The 20,682-nt window shown below is 45.8% G+C and overlaps 1 protein-coding gene across 1 annotated transcript in view; it reads right to left on the bottom strand.

Moving 5' to 3' along the window:
* The window catches only part of inppl1a (inositol polyphosphate phosphatase-like 1a), a 270,287-nt gene that overhangs the window by 30,862 nt on the left and 218,743 nt on the right, over nt 1–20,682 (bottom strand). The window contains exons 21-24 of the mRNA XM_072262518.1: nt 15,910–15,998; nt 13,351–13,438; nt 11,364–11,519; nt 1,719–1,794 (exon numbers count right to left, since the gene is read on the bottom strand). Of these exons, the coding sequence (XP_072118619.1) occupies nt 1,719–1,794; nt 11,364–11,519; nt 13,351–13,438; nt 15,910–15,998 (409 nt within the window). The remainder of the gene's footprint in view (nt 1–1,718; nt 1,795–11,363; nt 11,520–13,350; nt 13,439–15,909; nt 15,999–20,682) is intronic.

The raw sequence follows: 20,682 nt of genomic DNA, 5'->3' as shown, positions 1-20,682 counted from the left end.
CAAGATTGGAGATGGAGTGGACAGCGAGGAAGCCTATCGAAGCTTGCAGTGGGATCTGGAAAAATGGCAGATAGAAGCGTGAGGTTTTGCACTCTGAGAGGACAAACCAGGGTAGGATTTGCACAGTGAGTGGCAAGACACTGAGAAGTGTGGTAGAACAAAGGGATCTGGGAATACAGGTCCATAATTCTTTGAAAGTGACGTCACAGGTCGATAAAGTTGTAAAGACAGCTTTTAGCACATTGGCCTTCATAAATCAAAGTAATGAGTACAGGGGATGGGATGTTATGTTGCAAGTTGAAAAAGACATTGGTGAGGCCTAATTTAGAGTATTGTATGCAGATTCTAGTCAACTACTTGACAGGAAAGATATCAATAAAATTGGAAAGAGTGCAGAGAAAATTGACAAGGGTGTTGCCAGGACTTGATTTATAGGGAAAAGTTGAACAGGTTTGGACTTTATTCCCTGGTGTGCAGAAGAATGAGGGGAGATTTGATAGGGGTGTACGTGTTGGCGCGTGGCCAAGTGGTTAAGGCGTTGGTCTAGTGATCTGAAGGTCGCTAATTCAAGCCTTAGCTGAGGCAGCGTGTTGCGTCCTTGAGCAAGGCACTTGCTCTGCGATGACACTGGTGCCAAGCTGTATGGGTCCTAATACCCTTCCCTTGGACAACATCGGTGGCATGGAGAGGGGAGACTTGCAGCATGGGCAACTGCCGTTCTTCCATACAACCTTGTCCAGGCCTGCGCCCTGGACAGGTCATAGTCATACTTTATTGATCCTGGGGGAAATTGATTTTCTTTACAGTTGCACCATAAATAATAAATAGTAATAGAACCATAAATAGTTAAATAGTAATCTGTAAATTAGGCCTGGAAATAAGTCCAGGAGCAGCCTATCGGCTCAGGGTGTCTGACCCTCCAAGGGAGGAGTTGTAAAATTTGATGGCCACAGGCAGGAATGACTTCCTATGACGCTCTGTGTTGCATCTCGGTGGAATGAGTCTCTGGCTGAATGTACTCCTGTGCCCAACCAGTACATTATGTAGTGGATGGGAGACATTGACCAAGATGGCATGCAACTTGGACAGCATCCTCTTTTCAGACACCACCGTCAGAGAGGTGCAAGGTGCAAATCCGTGGTCTCATGAGACTAACGGATGCCTATAATGTAATTATGAGTGCACACACAGGGCAAATGCAAGCAGGATTCTTTCACTGAGGTTGGGCGAGACGAGAACTGGAGGTCATGGGTTAAGGGAGAAAGGTGAAATGTTGAAGGGGAACATGAGAGGCAACCTTCACTCAGAGGGTGGTGACAGTGTGGAACGAGCTGCCAGTGGAAGTGGTGGACACAGGTTTGAGTTTAACATTTAAAAGAAGTTTGGATAAGTACATGGATGAGAGGGGTGTGGAGAGCTATGGTCCAGGTGTAGGTTGATGGGGCCAGGCACAATGATAGTTCAGCATGGACTAGATGGGCTGAAGGGCCTGTTTCTCTGCTGCATGCTCTGAGATTCTGTGACGACTGGGGAGATACTAATCCTCCTACTGATGCTCTCCATAAGGGTCATATTCTCTTCAACAAAGCTCTAGGTCGGAACTAGAAAGTGCAGAAACAACTTCAGGGTCAATCGCCGGCTCCCCTCTCCTCAGATCCCAAACAGACGGGCACCATTGCCAAGGCAAACAGGCACTTCAATGCAAATGGCGGCCGTACTTCACATCCGGGTTCGATCGGCTCCCTGGTTTTCCCTTGGATGCTCCAGTCTCATCCTTGTCGACTCGAATCCATTCTGTGGTGAGGCAAAAGAGAGAGATCTGCTTTACATTCAGAGGGTTTTATTTTCCCACGCCAATGGGTAAACAAGTGGGAGATGGTGAGATCCTTCTCCCTTCCACCCTGCCTGTGCATCTTGAGTACTGTAAACGCCCGTCTGTTACACAGAAGCCCAGCACCCGGGCCATACTCACTCCTCGATGTTGCCACCAGGAAGGAGGTACGGGAGCATCAAGTGCCACACCTCTAGGTTCAAAACCAGTTACTACCCCTCAATCACCAGACATTTGAACCAGAGGGGATAATATAACTCACCCCATCACTGAACCGGTCCCATTACCCATGGACTCACTTTTAAGGACTTGTCATCTATTGTTCTCAATATTTATTGTTTATTTATTATTATTCTTTTCTTTGCTTTTTGTATTTGCATACTGGTTGTTTGTCCATCCTGTCGTGTGCGGTGTTTGAGTCTACTGCGTTTCTTTGTATTTGCTGTGAATGCCAGGAAGAAAATGCAAAGCAGGATTGTATATGGTGACATATCTGTACATTGATAATATATTGACTTTGACCTTTGGAAGAGGAAGTTAGGTAGCTCCCTCACCTACCAGTTGTACCTGCAAGGACTTGGACAGTAGGGTTGGGGGAACAGCACCACCCACAAGATTGGCTGCCCCCCAGGGCACACACCATCCCGATGTGGAGGAACAGTGTCTGCTGTAACCCCGGTCCCCAACACCACTGTGTGAACCTGTTCACCCCAGTGACAGGCAGCAATGAGGGTCTGCCTGTGATAGCACTGGACAACACAAATTTTGCCTCCTCAATACTTTTGGGTATATCTTATGGATTGTGGGCTGCAGATCATGAAAATCACCATAAAATTTCCCTATCTCACACCAATTTTAAAAAATTGCCTATACTTGTTGTTTCTATTCATGATTCAAGTCAGAATAACTGGTGGCTAGATTAAGGAAGACATTTTTGTTGGTCCACAACTCAAACAGGTCATCAATGACAGGCAATTCGAAGAACTTCTTGTGGGACCGGAGAAAATCACATGGAAGACACTTAAGGAAGCTTTTGAAAATTTTCTTGGCAACTACAGAGTACCACACTATGTGCAGCTGGTTGACAACATGCTTGAAGCATACAAAACCATGTCACTAAAGATTCATTTTCTGCATTCCCATTTAGACTCCTTCCCTGCTAATCTTGGTGCTGTCAGTGACGAACATGGTGAAAGGTTTCACGAGGACATTGTGGTGATGATTCTGAAGAACGAGAGGATAAGGCATGAGAGAATAGGATCAATCAAGTGTGACAGTGGAAAAGTGTGTACGGAACCAGAGGAGATAGCAGTGGTACTTAATGTGCACAGGTGCACATTCCTTTATCCGAAATTCTGAAATCCAAAAAGCTCCGAAAACCGAAGCTTTTTCACCAACAGCTGACGTCACTCAGGTGTGACGTGGCAGCACTAGCAGAGGCCGCCAGACGTCAGTTGTGGCTCAGTGCTCGTACTGGTTACACATGCGTTTGCTGTTCGCTGATATTTTGTGTTCACTGTTGACTTTGTGTTTAATTTCACTGTGAAAATGTCTAAAAGAGCTGCAGATACCCCTGTGGGTAACAATGAGGAAAAGAGAAGGAAGCATCTATCATTATCAATAATGCAGAAAGTGGAGTTATTGCAGAAGCTTGATCGTGGTGTGTCGGTGCAGTGTCTTACTGAAGAAAATAGTGTCGGAACTATCACTGTATATGATTTAAACAAACAGAAAGACGAGTTACTGAAGTTTTATAGTGACAGTGACAGTGACGTTCTACGTTTATTCCAATAAGTCATCTACTACGTGTTTGATTCAGTTCGTTTGAAGCTGTATATTTTTATGTTTTATTGAATGTTTTTGTTGGAAATAAAATTTCTTGTTACTATTCCCTAAACAATACAGTTTAACAATTACTTACATAGCATTTACACTGTATTAGGTATTATAAGTAATCTAGAGGTGATATAAAGTATATGGAAGGATGCGCGTCGGTTTGGTGCACCACTGGGTCCTAAAGTACACCGCACTGAGACAGGTTAAATAAGGGACTTGTGCCTACGTGTTTTTCGGTATCGGTGGCGGGGGGGGGGGGGGGTCTGAAATCTGAAAAATTCTGAATTCTGCAATGCAACTGGCCCCAAGGATTTCGGATAAGGGATTGTGGACCTGTACTTTCCTTCAGTATTCACTATGGAAAAGGATCTTGGTGATTATAGGGATGACTTGCAGCAGACTGAAAAGCTTAAGCATGTAGAGGATGTGATGGAGCTTTTGGAAAGCATCAAGTTGGTTAAGTCTCCGGGACCGGATGAGATGTACCCCAGGCTACTGTGGGAGGCGGTGGAGGAGATTGCTGAGCCTCTGGCGATGATCTTTGCATCATCAATGGGGACGGGAGAGGTTCCGGAGGATTGGAGGGTTGGAGGTGTTGTTCCCTTATTCAAGAAAGGGAGTAGAGATAGCCCAGGAAATTATAGAGCAGTGAGTCTTACTTCAGTGGTTGGTAAGTTGACAGAGAAGATCCTGAGAGGTAGGATTTATGAACATTTGGAGAGGCATAATATGATCAGGGATAGTCAGCATGGCTTTGTGAAAGGCAGGTCGTGCCTTACGAGCCTGACTGAATTTTTTGAGGATGCGACTAAACACGTTGATGAAGGCAGAGCAGTAGATGTAGTGTATATGGATTTCAGCAAGGCATTTAACAAGGCTTATTGAGAAAGTAAGGAGGCATGGGATCCAAGGGGGCATTGCTTTATGGATCTAGAAATGGCTTGCCCACAGAAGGCAAAGAGTGGTTGTAGACGGGTCATATTCTGCATGGACGTCAGTCACCAATAGTGTGCCTCAGGGACCTGTTCTGGGACCCCTGCTCTTCATGATTTTTATAAATGACCTGGATAAGGAAGCGGAGGGATGGGTTAATAAATTTGCTAATGACACAAAGGTTGGAGGTGTTGTGGATAGTGTGGAGGACTGTCAAAGGTTACAGCGGGACATTGATAGGATACAAAACGGGGCTGACAAGTGGCAGATGGAATTAAACCCAGATTAAGTACGAGGTGGTTCATTTTGGTAGGTCAAATATGATGACAGAATATAGTATTAGCGGTAAGACTCTTGGCAGTGTGGAGGATCAGAGGGATCTTGGGGTCCGAGTCCACAGGACACTCAAAACGGCTGCGCAGGTTGACTCTGTGGTTAAGAAGGCATACAGTGCATTGGCCTTCATAAATTGTAGGATTGAGTTTAGGAGACGAGAGGTAATGTTGCAGCACTATAGGACCCTGGTCAGACCCTACTTGGAGTACTGTGCTCGGTTCTGGTCGCCTCACTATAGGAAGGATGTGGAAAACATAGAACGGGTGCAGAGGAGATTTACAAGGATGTTGCCTAGATTGGGGAGCATTCCTTATGAGAATAGGTTGAGTGAACTGGGCCTTTTCTCCTAGGAGCGACGGAGGATGAGAGGTGACCTGATAGAGGTGTATAAGATGACGAGGAGCATTGATCGTGTGGATAGTCAGAGGCTTTTTCTCAGGGCTGAAATGGCTAGCATGAGAGGGCACAGTTTTAAGGTGCTTAGAAGTAGGTACAAGGGAGATGTCAAGGGTAAGTTTTTTATGCAGAGAGTGGTGAGTGCATGGAATGGGCTGCCGGCAACAGTGATGGAGGGAGATACGATAGGGTCTTTTAAGAGACTCCTAGAGTTTAGAAAAATAGAGGCCTATGGGTAACCCCAGGTAATTTCCAAAGTAAGTACATGTTTGACACAGCTTTGTGGGCTGTATTGTGCTGTAGGTTTTCTATGTTTCTATGTTTCTAAACAGTTCAGAGCAACTGGAATCCATCAATGCTGGCTGATTATTGTTGGACACTTCAGCAGGAAGCCTCAGACACTAAGTACAAACAAAAATCATCAACAAAACATTCTTAGCTGAACTACTGCAAAGCATCAGCATCATTATGCAATTATATTCAATAAAAGTTAATTTGTTTTTCCAAATTTCTATGTAATAGTAGTCTGAAATTATATTTGTGTTCAGCTTCAAGTAGTCTATCTTAAAAAAAATTCCTGTAGAAGCAACAGTTTTGAAAAAAATTTGTTGTCCGGTGTAACCATACATGGCCCATCACTACATTAATCAAAACTTTATGTGCGTTGTTAAAACATCCTGATGAAGGGTCTTGGCCCAAAATGTAAACTGTTTATTTCTCTCCATAGACTCTGCCTGACCTGCTGAGTTCCTCCAGCATTTTAATTATGAAGCACTTTTCATACAGATGGTATTATTCAAAGTGCTTTACAATGGGATAAATGCAAACATGAAAATAAAATTTAAACATATGAAAATAAAAGATACAAAGATGTTAGTTAAAAGCGAGGTTAAATAAATAAGCAACACGCATAAAAATTGCTGGTGAACGCAGCAGGCCAGGCAGCATCTATAGGAAGAGGTACAGTCGACGTTTCGGGCCGAGACCTGAAACGTCGACTGTACCTCTTCCTAGAGATGCTGCCTGGCCTGCTGCGTTCACCAGCAACTTTGATGTGTGTTGCTTGAATTTCCAGCATCTGCAGAATTCCTCGTGTTTCCAGTTAAAACCCATTCACTTTCAAGCTCTGGCCTGCAGTTCTCGATGCTACCAGCAGATGGGGGTAACGTTGCACGTTCGCCCAATTTAATGGAGAGTGCAGTCACTGCCCTTCTCTGGAAGGGGCCAGATTGAGCGACAAAAGTAAACGTGTGATCAAACCAACTCACTAAAAAACAATCTATCAGTCTCAGGGTTGCATATGGTGACATACATGTACTTTGAAGCTTATTTGGAGCAATTCAGGTGCTCGGAACAGTTTGAGATCCCGACCGAATGAATTTAATTCCTAAACTTGGATTGGAAAGTTAACGCCAATCTCCGTGACACTATTGAATTATTACGGAACTCCGGAAGTTGCGGCAAGGCCAGGGTTAACATAATGTTCAGGCAAGGACAGATTGTAAAATAGAGTCCAAACAGCCCAGGCGAAAGAGGCCTTTGAAGAGCTTGCCTTTGAGCAGATTACCGGAGCCGGCTATGCTTACTGCAGACCACATAGGCATACAACGGAAGGATGTGAAACACACCCAGCAACTAAGGGACAATTCTTTTACTACCTTCAAAGTATCATCGGGTGTCTGTTTACAATTTCTATTCACACCTTTGTCGTGAATGGCGATGAATCTTGCAAATAAGTAGTTCAAATACACAGTTTTACCAAGTGGTCAATATCCCGTAACTGCGAGTCAATTCCGTATAGAAGTAGATGCTGTTCAGACTGGAGAACAGCATGGTCAGACTGTTCTCCTAGTGCACAAGTAACAACGTATGATTGAGGAATGAGCAACACACACAAACTGCTGGAGGAACTCAGCAGGGTAGGCAGCCGGTGGAATGGAATGACCGGTTAATCGGCCTCAGCAGTCCGTCAGCCCGTTTCCTCACTCATTGTTGGGTTTTTTTTTTCGCACATTGGTTATTAGTACGTCCTGTTGGGTGTGATCTTTCATTGATTCCACTGTGTTTCCTGTACTTACTGTGATTTCCCGCAAGGTTACATAATGACGACAAATATATATTTTGATAATAACTTTACTTTGAACTCTGAACCCCCTGAAGGGACCCCACCAGCTCTCAGATCGAGATTGGGTGTACGGCAGTCTGCACACCACGACAGTGGCTGGAACATGATCTTGCCATCTGTACGGGAGCAAGGTGCGACCCTCACACAGCCCAGAACTTGCATTTCACCCTGAAAACTGTCAATGCTATTTTATTTGAACAGGAAACAGAGCGGACAGCAAAGTCATCTGCAACATCGGACCACACAGCGCCCTGAACGCTTTTCCAGACACACTGCAACGTTATAACCTCTGAAACACGAGAAATCACGGTAAATAATACAGCGCAATGCAGACCCTTCCGCCAACCTTTTCACCGACTCAAAAATTAATCAAAACCTTCCCGTATACACAGCCCTGCACTCTTCCATTATCCCTGTGCCTCTATCTAATCCCATTGAACGGAACAATCCCACAAAAAGTAGTGGATGCGGCCCAGTCCATCAAGTATAAAGCCCCGCAACACACATCAAAGTTGCTGGTGAACACAGCAGGCCAGGCAGCATCCCTAAGAAGCGGTGCAGTCGACGTTTCAGGCCGAGACCCTTCGTCAGGACTAGTATAAAGCCCTCCCCATCATTGAACACGTCCACACTGAACGCTGTCACAGGAAAGTAGCATCCATCATCAGGGACCCCCAGCACCCAGGCCGTGCTCTCTTCTCACTGCTACCATCAGGAAGGAGGTACAGAAGCCTCAAGACCCACACCACCAGGTTCAGGAACAATTATTACCCCTCGACAATCAAGCTCTCACTCACCCCTACACTGAACTGTTCCAACAACCATGGACTCTTCATCTCATGTTCCTGATATTATTCTTGTTGGCTGTATTTTTATTTTTTTTCCCAGCTCAAGCTGGTAAAACCTGGGGTGCAGGCATAACCAAGCACATTAATTTCTCATTTGCTGGGAACTTTCAGACTATTCTAGTGGTGTTTAGTACTGTGGCTTTCTTAAAGATTTACATATTGATGTGCCAACCCAACTGTTTAATGCTTTGGGATGACACCAGTTGTAGGTATTACTATTGGGACAATGTATACCCCATTAATGTTTCATAAGCTTTCAGTTTCCTCTTTTAATTCAGCATATCTCTGGTGTTTTTCACTTACTGATTTCTGTATGTTGTGTGTGTTTGGAATGGCTATATCATTACACAAGTTGTAATTGCTTGTTTATCCTGTATTATTATATCCAGACAGTTATTACGGATTGTCCTATCTGTAATAACTGATCGGTTGTATTATAATTTGCAGGACCCTGACTCTAAAACTGAATCAGACTTGCCACAGTTCTACACACTGTCCTAACATATCTGGAGAAGAAGGATGCTTATGTGAGAATACTGTTCTTGGACTACCATTCAACACCATAGTTCCCTCCAGGCTTGAAAGAAGCTCAGAGACCTTGGCCCTCAGCCTGCCTTGTGCAGCTGGATCCTGGATTTCCTGTCAGATCACCGGCAGGTGGTAAGAGTGGGCTCCCTCACAGCGGCCTCTCAGACCCTCCGGCTGTGTCCTAAGCCCCCTCCTTTACTCTCTGTATACCCATGACTGTCACCACCCACAGCTCCATTCAGCTAATTAAATTTGCTGACAACACCACACTGATTGGCCTAATCTCAAATAATAACAAGACAGCCTACAGAGAAGAAGTCAACTCCCTGACACAGTGGTGTCAAGAAAACAACCTTTCCCTCAATGCCACAAAAACAAAGGAGCTGGTTGTGGACTACAGGAGGAATGGAGACAGGCTAACCCCTATTGACATCAATGGATCTGGGGTTGAGAGGATGAACAGCTTTAAATTCCTCAGCATACACATCACTGAGGATCTCACGTGGTCTGTACATACTGGCTGTGCCGTGAAAAAAGCACAACAGCCCCTCTTTCACCTCAGGTGGCTGAGGAAGTTTGGTACGGGCCCCAAATCCTAAGAACTTTCTACAGGGGTACAACTGAGAGCATCCTGACTGGCTGCATCACTGCCTGGTATGGGAACTGTACCTCCCTTAATCGCAGGACTCTGCAGAGAGTGGTGCGGACAGCCCAGCGCATCTGTAGATATGAACTTCCCACTATTCAGGACATTTACACAGGATAAAAAGGGCCTGAAGGATCATTGGGGACCCGATTCACCCCAACCAGAAACTGTTCCAGCTGCTACCATCCAGGAAGCGGTACCACAGCACAAAAGCCAGGACGAACAGGCTCCAAGACAGCTTCTTCCACCAGGCCATCAGACTGATTAATTCACACTGATACAATTGTATTTCTATGTTACATTGACTGTCCTGTTGTACATACTATTTATTACAAATTACTATAAATTGTACATTGCACATTTAGATGGAGATGTAACAAAGATTTTTACTCCTCATGTATATGAAGGATGTAAGTAATAAAGTCAATTCAATTCAATTTATAGTAAGGTATGGTTTCTTTTAAGAGTTGGTATTTTAAAGCAAGATTTTGGTGAATGATGGTTGCCACTTGATTATGCGTGTGTAAGTAATCAGATTGAGTTAAACTGCTGCAGGATGCTGTAATGTGTTGGATTGTTTCTGGTTTCTCTTGGCATTTTCTACATTTATCCTCTTAAATTTGTTGGGTCTTTTGTGATGTATTTTTAATTTTTTTTGTGTTAACCACCTGGTCCTGTATTGCCACAAGGAACCCCTCCATTTCTGGGAAGAGGTCTCCATCTCAGAGCCAAGTGTTCGACGCTTCCCTGTTAACATCTAGTCTGCTCAGATCGTGGGGATGTCTTCCATGGAGGGTCATGATCTTCCATTGGTTAACTTTTTCTCCTGTAGTGATAATTTCTTAGTCTTTTTCTGAGTTGTGGTTCTCATTTAAGTTTAGTGATGTGCACTTCTTAGCAGAATTGCATTTGCTCGCATGGAGTGCTGAACCCTATTTTTGTTGATGAAAATATATCCTTAGGAGTTTTATCTGACTGTTATGTAATTTTTTTGTTTGTAACTCCTTTCCTCCTTTTATCCTACATAGTGTTAATCTAAGTGTGTTTGAGTGCACGTAGTGTTTTCTAAAATTTGTCATTTTGGTTCTTATTTTTCTTTGTAAATTTTCCAAATTGGTTTTGGACAAAGATATTATGCCAAAAGAATACATTAATACGGGTATAGTTATTATTTTATCTTTGTATTTGCAGAGTTTGTCATCTTCTGCACATAGGTTGCATGCAGTTTCTCATTGATTCTAATGTGTTTCTTTACATTTACTGTGAATGCCCACAAGAAATTAAATCTCAGGGTTGTATATGGTGGCATATATGTACTTTACATAATTTACATTGAACTTTGAAGAGTTTGTTAAATGCCCTTAACGTATCAGCCTCTACCACCATCCCCAGCAGGGCATTCCATGCACCCACCACTCTGTGTAAAAAACCTGCCTCTGACATCCCCCCTGTACTTTCCTCCAGTCACTGCCCCCTTGTATTAACCATTTCTGGCCTGGAAGAAAAGTCTCTGGCTGTCTCTGCCTGGGGTGGTGGAGGAGCCAGATACGTTAGTGACATTTAAGAGACTCTTAGGTAGGGACATGGATGTTCAGGGAGTGAAAGGATATCGATCATGTGCAGTTCAGTTTGGTACAGACACCACTGGCCAAAGGACCTGCCCGAGTTCTGAGTTTAACACAGAGGGAATAATTTAAAGTCTGGAGATCACATATTGATTTTCCCTGAACCTTTATCTACACACAGTTACCAGGACAAGATCACTGACACAGGGTGGCAGATTAACAACCAGCACAACTGAGACAGCATCGACCAGCAAAGACTGCCCTCGCAACACACCACGAGAGACCCACCCCGGAGCGGAAACACAGCCTTGCCAGTTACCGTAAAGCCGCTCTCTGGTGCCGGCTCTCTCCGCTGGCACGCGGACCTTCATGGAGCCTCGGATGTTCCCGGTTTCCTCCCCGCGGTGCGACAGCGAGGTGAGAAAGACTTGAGCAGTGCTGCCGATCATCGACTTCAGCGCGATGCAGCACTCTCCTGTGGGGGAGATGGGACAGAAAACACATGATGGAGCCCATAGCAGAAAGAGCTCTGTCCAGACCTGACACTGAGGCTTCATAAGGCACTTGTCAGACCGCACTTGGAGTATTGTGGGCAGTTTTGAACCCTTTATCTCAGAAAGGAAGTGTTGTCATTGGAGAAGGTCCAGAGTAGGTTCACGAGAGTTATCCCACGAATGAAGGGTTAAAATATCAAGAGCATATGGCTCTGGACCTGTACTCACTAGAATTCAGAAGAATGATGCGGGGTGGATCTCATTAAAAGCTATCAAATACTGAAATGCTTAGATGGAGTGGATGTGGAGAGGATGTTTCCCATGGTGGGGGAGTCCATGGCCAGAGGGCATAACCTCAGAATAGAGGGACATTCTTTTAGAACAGAGACCAGGAGGAATTTTTTAGCCAGAGGGTGGTGAATCTGTGGAATTCATTGCCACAGACAGCTGCTGAGGCGGTCGCTGGGTCTATTTAAAGCTGAGGTTGATAGGTTCTTGATTAGTCAAGGCTTCAAAGTTTACGGGAGAAGGCAGGAGAATGGTTTTGAGAGGGATTAAAAAAAATCAGCCATGATGGAATGTCTTCAGCCATGATGGGTATATCAGGACGCACGGTAGCATGGAGGTTACAGAAATGCTTTACAGCGCTAGTGACCACTGAACGGGGTACAAATCCTTCTGGTGTCTGTAAGGTGACTGTACATTCTTCCTGTAACCACAAGGGTTTCCTCCCACATTCCAAAGATGTACAGGTTAGAGTTAGTGACTTGTAAGCATGCTATGCTGGTGACAGAAGCATGGCAACAATTGTTGGACTGTGGATCACTGCCACAAAACAACGCATGTCACCGTATGTTTTGATGTACATGTGACAAATAAAGCTAATCTTGAAACAAAAGTCTCTGTAAAAGGGACAGGTTACTGGAATTTGGAAAATTCATTGCAAGTGCCGCTGGGTTGAATACTATCCAGATGGAATATAAAGGTGCTGTTCCTCTAGTTTGCTTTGCTCCATTCACTGCAGAAGGTGGGTGTTCCCAGTGGCCACCCATGTTGATTCCACTTCCCATTCCCATTCCGACATGTTGGTCCACAGCCTCCTCTACTGTCACAAGGAGTTTGGAGGAGCAACACCTCATATTCCATCTGGGTAGTCTGCAACCTGATGGCATGAACATCGACTTCTCTAACTTGATGTAATTTCTACTCCCTCTCCTTTTCTCTTTTTCTGTTCGCCCATTCTGGTTTCCTGCTCATCTCTTCTCATCTCCTCACCTTCCCATCAGCTCCCTCTGATGCCCCTCCTCCTCCCCTTTCTTCCATCTTCCACTCTTCTCTCCTAACAGATTCCTCTTTCTCCAACCCTTCCCCTCTTCCACCTATCACCTCTCAGCCTCTTACTGCATCCCTCTCTCCACATACCTGCCCTCACTTATCACCTTCCAGCTTGTGCTCCTTCCCCTCTTCCCTCATTCTTATTCTGGCTTCTGCCCCCTTCCTTTGCAGTCCGGATGAAGGGTCTCCACCCAAAACATAGATGCTGCCTGACCTGCTGAGGTCCTCCAGAATTCTGTGTGTGTGGCTCTGGTTAGAGTTCAGCCTAGTCCTGGCTGGAGGAGATGACACGGAGAGACCCAGAACCCTTGGGTGCGAAGTTCACTGAATTCCGAAGGAAAGGCTGAAGCGGAGGGTGTTCAGGAGCCGACGAAGGATTTATGAGTGGCAAAGTGAGCCTAACTTTAGCGGACAGGCTGAGACTTCTGTGTGATACTGCTGGTCAAAGTCTCGTTTGCATCTTTGCAGCCAGCTTACCATAGGATTCGTAACCGTCCACTGACTTGACAGTCAGGAGGAGATGCTGGTCCTGGAGATATTCGATATCTGAGAGAATTGGCTTCAGCTGTAAAACAAAACGTATTTCTGATTCGACAACAAATTGTGAAATGCATTTACAATCTAATATAATCTGTGGTTACACACACGCAGTTGCCACTTCATTAGCTACCTCCTGTACCTAATAAAGTGGCCACTGAGTGTATGTCCGTGATCTTCTATTGCTGCAGCCCATCCATTTCAAGATTTGATGTGTTGTGCATTTAGAGATGCTCTTCTGCACACCACTGTTGTAAGTTGTGGGTATTTGAGTTACTGTCACCTTTTTGTCAGCTTGAACCAGTCTGACCGTTCTCCTCTGACTTCTCTCATTAATAAGGTATGTTCACCCACAGAACTGCTGCTCACTGGGTTTTTTCAGTTCGTTTTTTTGCACCATTCTCTGTAAACTCCGGAGACTGTTGTGTGTGAAAATCCCAGGAGACAGCAGTTTCTAAAATACTCAAACCACCCCATCTGGCACCAACAATCATTCAACAGTTAATGTCACTTAGGTCACATTTCTTCCCCATTCCGATGTTTGGTCTGAACTTCCTGACCATGTCTACATGCTTTTCTACACTGAGTTGCTGCCATATGATTGGCTGATTAGGTATTTGCAATAACGAGCAGGTGTACAAGTATATCTAATAAAGACCATAAGACATAGGAGCAGAATTGGGCCATCTGGCCCATCAAGTCTGCTCCACCATTCAATCAAGGCAGAGCTTTTTTCTAACTCCTTCTCAACGCCAGTTCCCAGCCTTCTCCCTGTAACCTCTGATCCACTTCCAATCAAGAACCTATCAACCTCTGCCTTAAATACACGCAATGACCTGGCCTCCATAGCTGCCTGTGGTAACAAATTCCACAAATTCACCACCCACAGGCTAAAGAAATTTCTCCATATCTCTGTTTTAAATGGACATCCCTCTATCCTGAGGCTGTGCCCTCTTGTCCTAGACTCTCCCACCATGGGAAACATCCTTTCCATATCTACTCTGTCTAGGCCTTTCAACATTCGAAAGGTTTCAATGAGATCTCCCCTCATCTTCCTGAATTCCAGCGAGTACAGACCCAGAGCCATCAAACGTTCCTTGTATGATAACCCTTTCATTCCTGGAATCATCCTTGTGAATCTCCTCTGGACCCTCTCTGATGCCAGCACATCTTTTCTAAGATGAAGGACCCAAAACTGTTCACAATACTCAAGGTGAGGCCTCACCAGTGCCTTATGAAGCCTGAGCATCACATCCCTGCTCCTGTATTCTAGACCTCTTGAAATGAATGCTAACGTGGCATTTGCCTTCCTCACCACCGACTCAACCTACAAGTTAACCTTCAGGGTATTAAGATGGCCAATGAGTAAAACTAGAACGTGGAACAGTTCAGCATAAATTGGCCTTTCAGCCCACAACGTTGTGTCGATCTTCTAACTTAAGCTTAAATGACCTTTTAACTTACTATATAGAGGGTGCAGATGAGATTTACAAGGATGTTGCCTGGATTGGAGAGCATGCTTATGAGAATAGGTTGAGTGAACTTGGTCTTTTCTCCTTGGAACGATGGAGGATGAGAGGTGACCTGATAGAGGTGTATATAAGATGATGTATGGATAGCCAGAGGCTTTTTCCCAGGGCTGAAGTGGCTAACATGAGGGGGCATAGCTTTAAGGTGTTTGGAAACAGGTACAAGGGGGCCGTCAGAGGTCTAAGTTTTTCACACAGAGAGTGGTGGGTGCGTGGAATACACTGCCAGCAGCAGTGGTGGAAGCGATACAACAGGGTTTCTTAAGAGCCTCTTAGATCGGTACATGGAGCTTAGAAAAATAGAGGGCAATGCAGCAGGGAAATTCTAGGCAGTTTCTAGAGTAGGTTACATGGTCGGCACAACATTGTGGGCCGAAGGGCCTGTAATGTGCTGTAGATTTCTGTGCTCTGTTAAACTAAGATCAACCTAACTCTTCCCTCCCACATAGACCTCAATTTCTTTCTCATCCCTGTGCCCATCTAAAAATCTCATACATGTTCCTATTGCAGGGGTTACCAACCTGGTGTCCACAGACCACTCGGTGAATGGTAGGGCTCCATGGCATAAAAAAGGTTGGGTACCCCTGCCCTGATGTATCTGACTCTATCACCACCCCTGACTATGTGATCCACGCACCCACCACTCTCGGTGTAAAAGGACTTACCTGTAACATCCTCCTTATACTTTCCTCCAATCAGCTAAAAATTATGCCCCTCGTATTACTACTTCAGCCCAAGGAAAAAGTCTCTGGCTGTCCACGCAATCTCTGCCTGGTCTCATTAATCCCATCTGTTGCTGGGATCTCAAAGACTGCCTGCCGCATTTCTGACAGTCACTGTGTTTACTGACCTCTGAAAATGCAGGGGTCTAAAACACCTTCCCCTAAGGCTGTTTCACACTAACTGAGCCGGAGGTTATAGGTAGAGAGGAGGTCCTCTGCAGAAACAGACAGAGTTCGGTTTGAGTTACCGTTGGGAGCTGCCTCGATGACCAGCCAACTTTCAGGAAGTTCATGTTGTCGCTATTTTGCGTATCGTTTTCTGAACTTTTCTTGAATTCTGAAACACAGTGGGTTGTGGTAATGTTACCGCTCAGTTCATGAATCAAGGATTCGAGATTGTTTAACGTCATTTCCAGTACACAAGTGTAAAGGAGAACAAAATAATTGTTACTCCAGATCCAAAGCAGCACAAAACAAAGCACAATAAAAATTAGAACACAATAAAAAAACTCAATATAAATACACAAGAGCTTACATACACAGATTGATTGTGTGTCTATAAAGTGACACTAGGCGCAGGAGTGTCTATACATAAGGTGACTCTGACAGGAAATGATAAAGTAGTGGTGTTTGGGGGTGTGGAGGGGTGGGTTAGTGGGTGGAGGTGTTGATCAGCCTTACTACTTGGGGAAAGTAACTGTTTTTGAGTCTGGTGGTCCTGGTGTGGATGCTACGTAGCCTTCACCCTGATGGGAGTGGGACAGTTTATGAGCAGAGTGGGTGGGATCCTTCATGATGTTACTGTCCCTTTTCTGGCACCTTTCTGTAGATATGTCCTTGTTGGCAGGTAGTCTGGTGCTGGTAATGCGTTGGGCAGTTTTGACGACCCGTTGTCGAGCCTTCCTGTCTGTCACAGTGCAGTGTCCGTACCCAGGCAGTGATGTAGCTTGTTAGGATGCTCTCTACTGTGCATCTGCAGAAGGTCGTGAGTATAGATGTGCAAAGTCCAGTTCTTTTCAAACTTCTCAGAAAGTAAAGGCATTGTGGAGCTTTCCTGATTGTGTAGAACGTGTTCTAGGACCCAGTTAGCTCCAACTTTCAGTTCAGGACTGTTAGATGCCAATTTAAGAGTCATCAAGGTCAAGTCGTAACAGACAGATGAGGAGGAATTTCTGTAACCTGTGTAATTCATTGCCTCATTACATAAGAACATAAGAAATAGGAGCAGGAGTCGGCCATCTGGCCCGTCGAGCCTGCTCCACCATTCAATAAGATCATGGCTGATCTGGCCAGGGACTCATCTCCACCTACCTGCCTTTTCCACATGACCCTTAATTCCCACAGGCGGCTGTGGAGACCAAAGCATTGGGTATATTTAAAGTGGAGGTTGATAGGTTTTATAATTAGTAAGGGCAACAAGGACAGGAGAATGGGGTTGAGAGGGATAGTAAATCAAACATGATGGAAATGTGGAGCAGACTCGAGCCAAATGGACTAATTCTGCTTCTCTCTCTTCTGTCCTTGCCAACCAAGATTCCCATTGGAGCTGGTCCCATTTACCTGTGTTTGTCTCATATTCCATATAACAATTACACCACAGAAACAGGCTATCTCGGCCCTTCTAGTCCATGCCGAACGCTTACTCTCACCCGGTCCCACTTACCTGCACTCAGCCCATAACCCTCCATTCTTTTCCTGTCCATATAGCTGTCCAGTTTAACTTTAAATGACAATATCGAACCTGCCTCAACCACTCAACACCTCAACCTTTCCCTAATCCTTTCCTATAGGTGTACCTGTCCACGTATATTTTAAACATTGTTGGTGTACCTGCCTCAACTGCTTGTTCTGGCAGTTCAGTCCATATACTCATCCTCTGGGTGAAAAGTCGCCCCTGAAGTTCCTCTGTTATACGTCAATTACTTGGATGAAGGAATTGATGGCTTTGTGGCCAAGTTTGCGGATGATACAAAGATAGGTGGAGGGTTAGGTAGTGCTGAGGAAGCAGGGAGACTGCAGAAGGGCTTAAACGGATTGGGAGACTGAGCAAAAAAAAGTGCAGATGGGAAGTGTACGGGCATGCATTCTGGAAGGATTAAAGGCATAGACTATTTTGTAAACCGGGGGAAGATTTAAAAAAAAATCAGAGCTGCAGAGGGAATTGGGAGTCCTCACTCAGGAGCCCCTAAAGGTTAACTTGCAGGTTGTAAGGAAGGCAAATGCAATGTTAGCATTCATTTTGAGAGATGTAGAATACAAAAGAAAGGGTACAATGAAGCAAATGCAGAGACTTTAAAAGGCTGCACTTGGAGTATTGTGAGCAGTTTTGGGTCCCTTATCTGAGAAAGGATGTGTTGGCATTGGTCTAGAGGAGGCTCATGAGAATGATCTCAGGAATGAAAGGGTTAATGTCTAAGGAGAATTTGATGGCTCTGTGCCTGTACTCGCTGGAGATTAGAAGAGGGGGAGGAACTTGTTGAAACTTATCCAATATTGAAAGGCCTAGATAGAGTGAATGTGGGGAGGATGCTTCCTATGGTGGGTGAGTCTAGGACCAGGGGGCACAAACTCAGAACAGAAGGATGTCTATTTAGAACAGAGATGAGGAAAAGTTTTGTTAGCCAGAGGGTGGCGAATCTGTGGAATTCATTGCTAAGGAGGCCAAGTTGCTGGGTTAGTTTAAAGTGGAAGTTGATGGGTTTGTGATTAATCAGTGTGTCAAAGGTTACAGGGAGAAGGCAGGAGAATGGGGTTGAGAGGGATAATAAATCAGCTATGATGAAATGGCGGAGCAGACCCAAGATCTTATGATCTAAATCTTCCCATTTTCACCCTTAAACCTATGCACGCTACATAGTACAGTACAGCACAGGAACAGGCCACAATATTGTGCCAAACCAATTAAATTAGTAAACCAACAGTCAACTAAACTATTTCCTTCTGCCGACACAATGTCCATTTCCTTCCATTTTCCACACATTCATGTGCCTATCTGAATGTCTCTTAAAAGTCCCCTATGTATTTCCCTCTAAGACCACCCCAGGCAGTGCATTTCAGGCACCCACCAACCTCCGTGTAAAAAAAAGACTTGCCCCTCACACCTCGTGTAAAATTACCCCCTCACCTTAAATGCATGCCCTTTGGTATTAGACATTTCAACCCTGGGAGAAAGATATCGTCAGTCTAGTCTAGCTATGTCTCTCATAATCTTATAAACCTCTATCAGATCTTAATTCTCGACTTGTTGATTCCTAATGCTGGGAAAAAAGACTGCATGCATTCACTCTATCATGTTCCTCATAATTTTAGACACGTCTGTTAGATCACCCCTCATTCTCCTGCACTTCAGTGAATAATGTCCTCAACCTGTCCAACCTCTCCCTGTAAGTTAGTCCCTCAAGTCCTGGCAACATCCTTGCCAATCTTTTCAAATTAATGACAGCTTGCTCAACCTCTCCCGAGTCTAGACAGTACGGGACGGCATGTTGTGTAGCAGTCAGTGTAACACTTCACAGTGCGGGGGGGGGGGTTCGGTCAGTGTAACACTTCACAGTGCGGGGGGGGGTTCGGTCAGTGTAACACTTCACAGTGCGGGGGGTTCGGTCAGTGTAACACTTCACAGTGCGGGGGGGGTTCGGTCAGTGTAACACTTCACAGTGCGGGGGGGTTCGGTCAGTGTAACACTTCACAGTGCGGGGGGGTTCGGTCAGTGTAACATTTCACAGTGCGGGGGGGTTCGGTCAGTGTAACACTTCACAGTGCGGGGGGGGTTCGGTCAGTGTAACACTTCACAGTGCGGGGGGGTTCGGTCAGTGTAACACTTCAGTGCGGGGGGGTTCGGTCAGTGTAACACTTCACAGTGCGGGGGGGGTTCGGTCAGTGTAACACTTCACAGTGCGGGGGGGTTCAGTCAGTGTAACACTTCACAGTGCGGGGGGGTTCAGTCAGTGTAACACTTCACAGTGCGGGTGGGGGTTCGGTCAGTGTAACACTTCACAGTGCGGGTGGGTTCGGTCAGTGTAACACTTCACAGTGCGGGGGGGTTCGGTCAGTGTAACACTTCACAGTGCGGGGGGGTTCGGTCAGTGTAACACTTCACAGTGCGGGGGGGTTCGGTCAGTGTAACACTTAGTGCGGGGGGGTTCGGTCAGTGTAACACTTAGTGCGGGGGGGTTCGGTCAGTGTAACACTTCACAGTGCGGGGGGGGTTCGGTCAGTGTAACACTTCACAGTGCGGGGGGGTTCGGTCAGTGTAACACTTCACAGTGCGGGGGGGGTTCGGTCAGTGTAACACTTCACAGTACGGGGGGGGTTCGGTCAGTGTAACACTTCACAGTGCGGGGGGGGGTTCGGTCAGTGTAACACTTCACAGTGCGGGGGGGTTCAGTCAGTGTAACACTTCACAGTGCGGGGGGGTTCAGTCAGTGTAACACTTCACAGTGCGGAGGGGGATTCGGTCAGTGTAGCACTTAGTGCGGGGAGGTTCGGTCAGTGTAACACTTCACAGTGCGGGGGGGTTCGGTCAGTGTAACACTTCACAGTGCGGGGGGGTTCGGTCAGTGTAACACTTCACAGTGCGGGTGGGGGTTCGGTCAGTGTAACACTTCACAGTGCGGGGGGGTTCGGTCAGTGTAACACTTCACAGTGCGGGGGGGTTCGGTCAGTGTAACACTTCACAGTGCGGGGGGGTTCGGTCAGTGTAACACTTCACAGTGCGGGGGGGGGTTCGGTCAGTGTAACACTTCACAGTGCGGGCGGGGGGTTCGGTCAGTGTAACACTTCACAGTGCGGGGGGTTCGGTCAGTGTAACACTTCACAGTACGTGGGGGTTCGGTCAGTGTAACACTTCACAGTGCGGGGGGGTTCGGTCAGTGTAACACTTAGTGCGGGGGGGTTCAGTCAGTGTAACACTTCACAGTGCGGGGAGGTTCGGTCAGCGTAACACTTCACAGTGCGGGGGGGTTCGGTCAGCGTAACACTTCACAGTGCGGGGGGGGGTTCGGTCAGCGTAACACTTCACA

The sequence above is a fragment of the Mobula birostris genome, chromosome 7 (assembly GCF_030028105.1).
Source record: "Mobula birostris isolate sMobBir1 chromosome 7, sMobBir1.hap1, whole genome shotgun sequence".
NCBI lineage: Eukaryota > Metazoa > Chordata > Chondrichthyes > Myliobatiformes > Myliobatidae > Mobula > Mobula birostris.
Note: the sequence above shows the minus strand (reverse complement) of the source record. Positions and strands in the feature narration are given on the sequence as shown.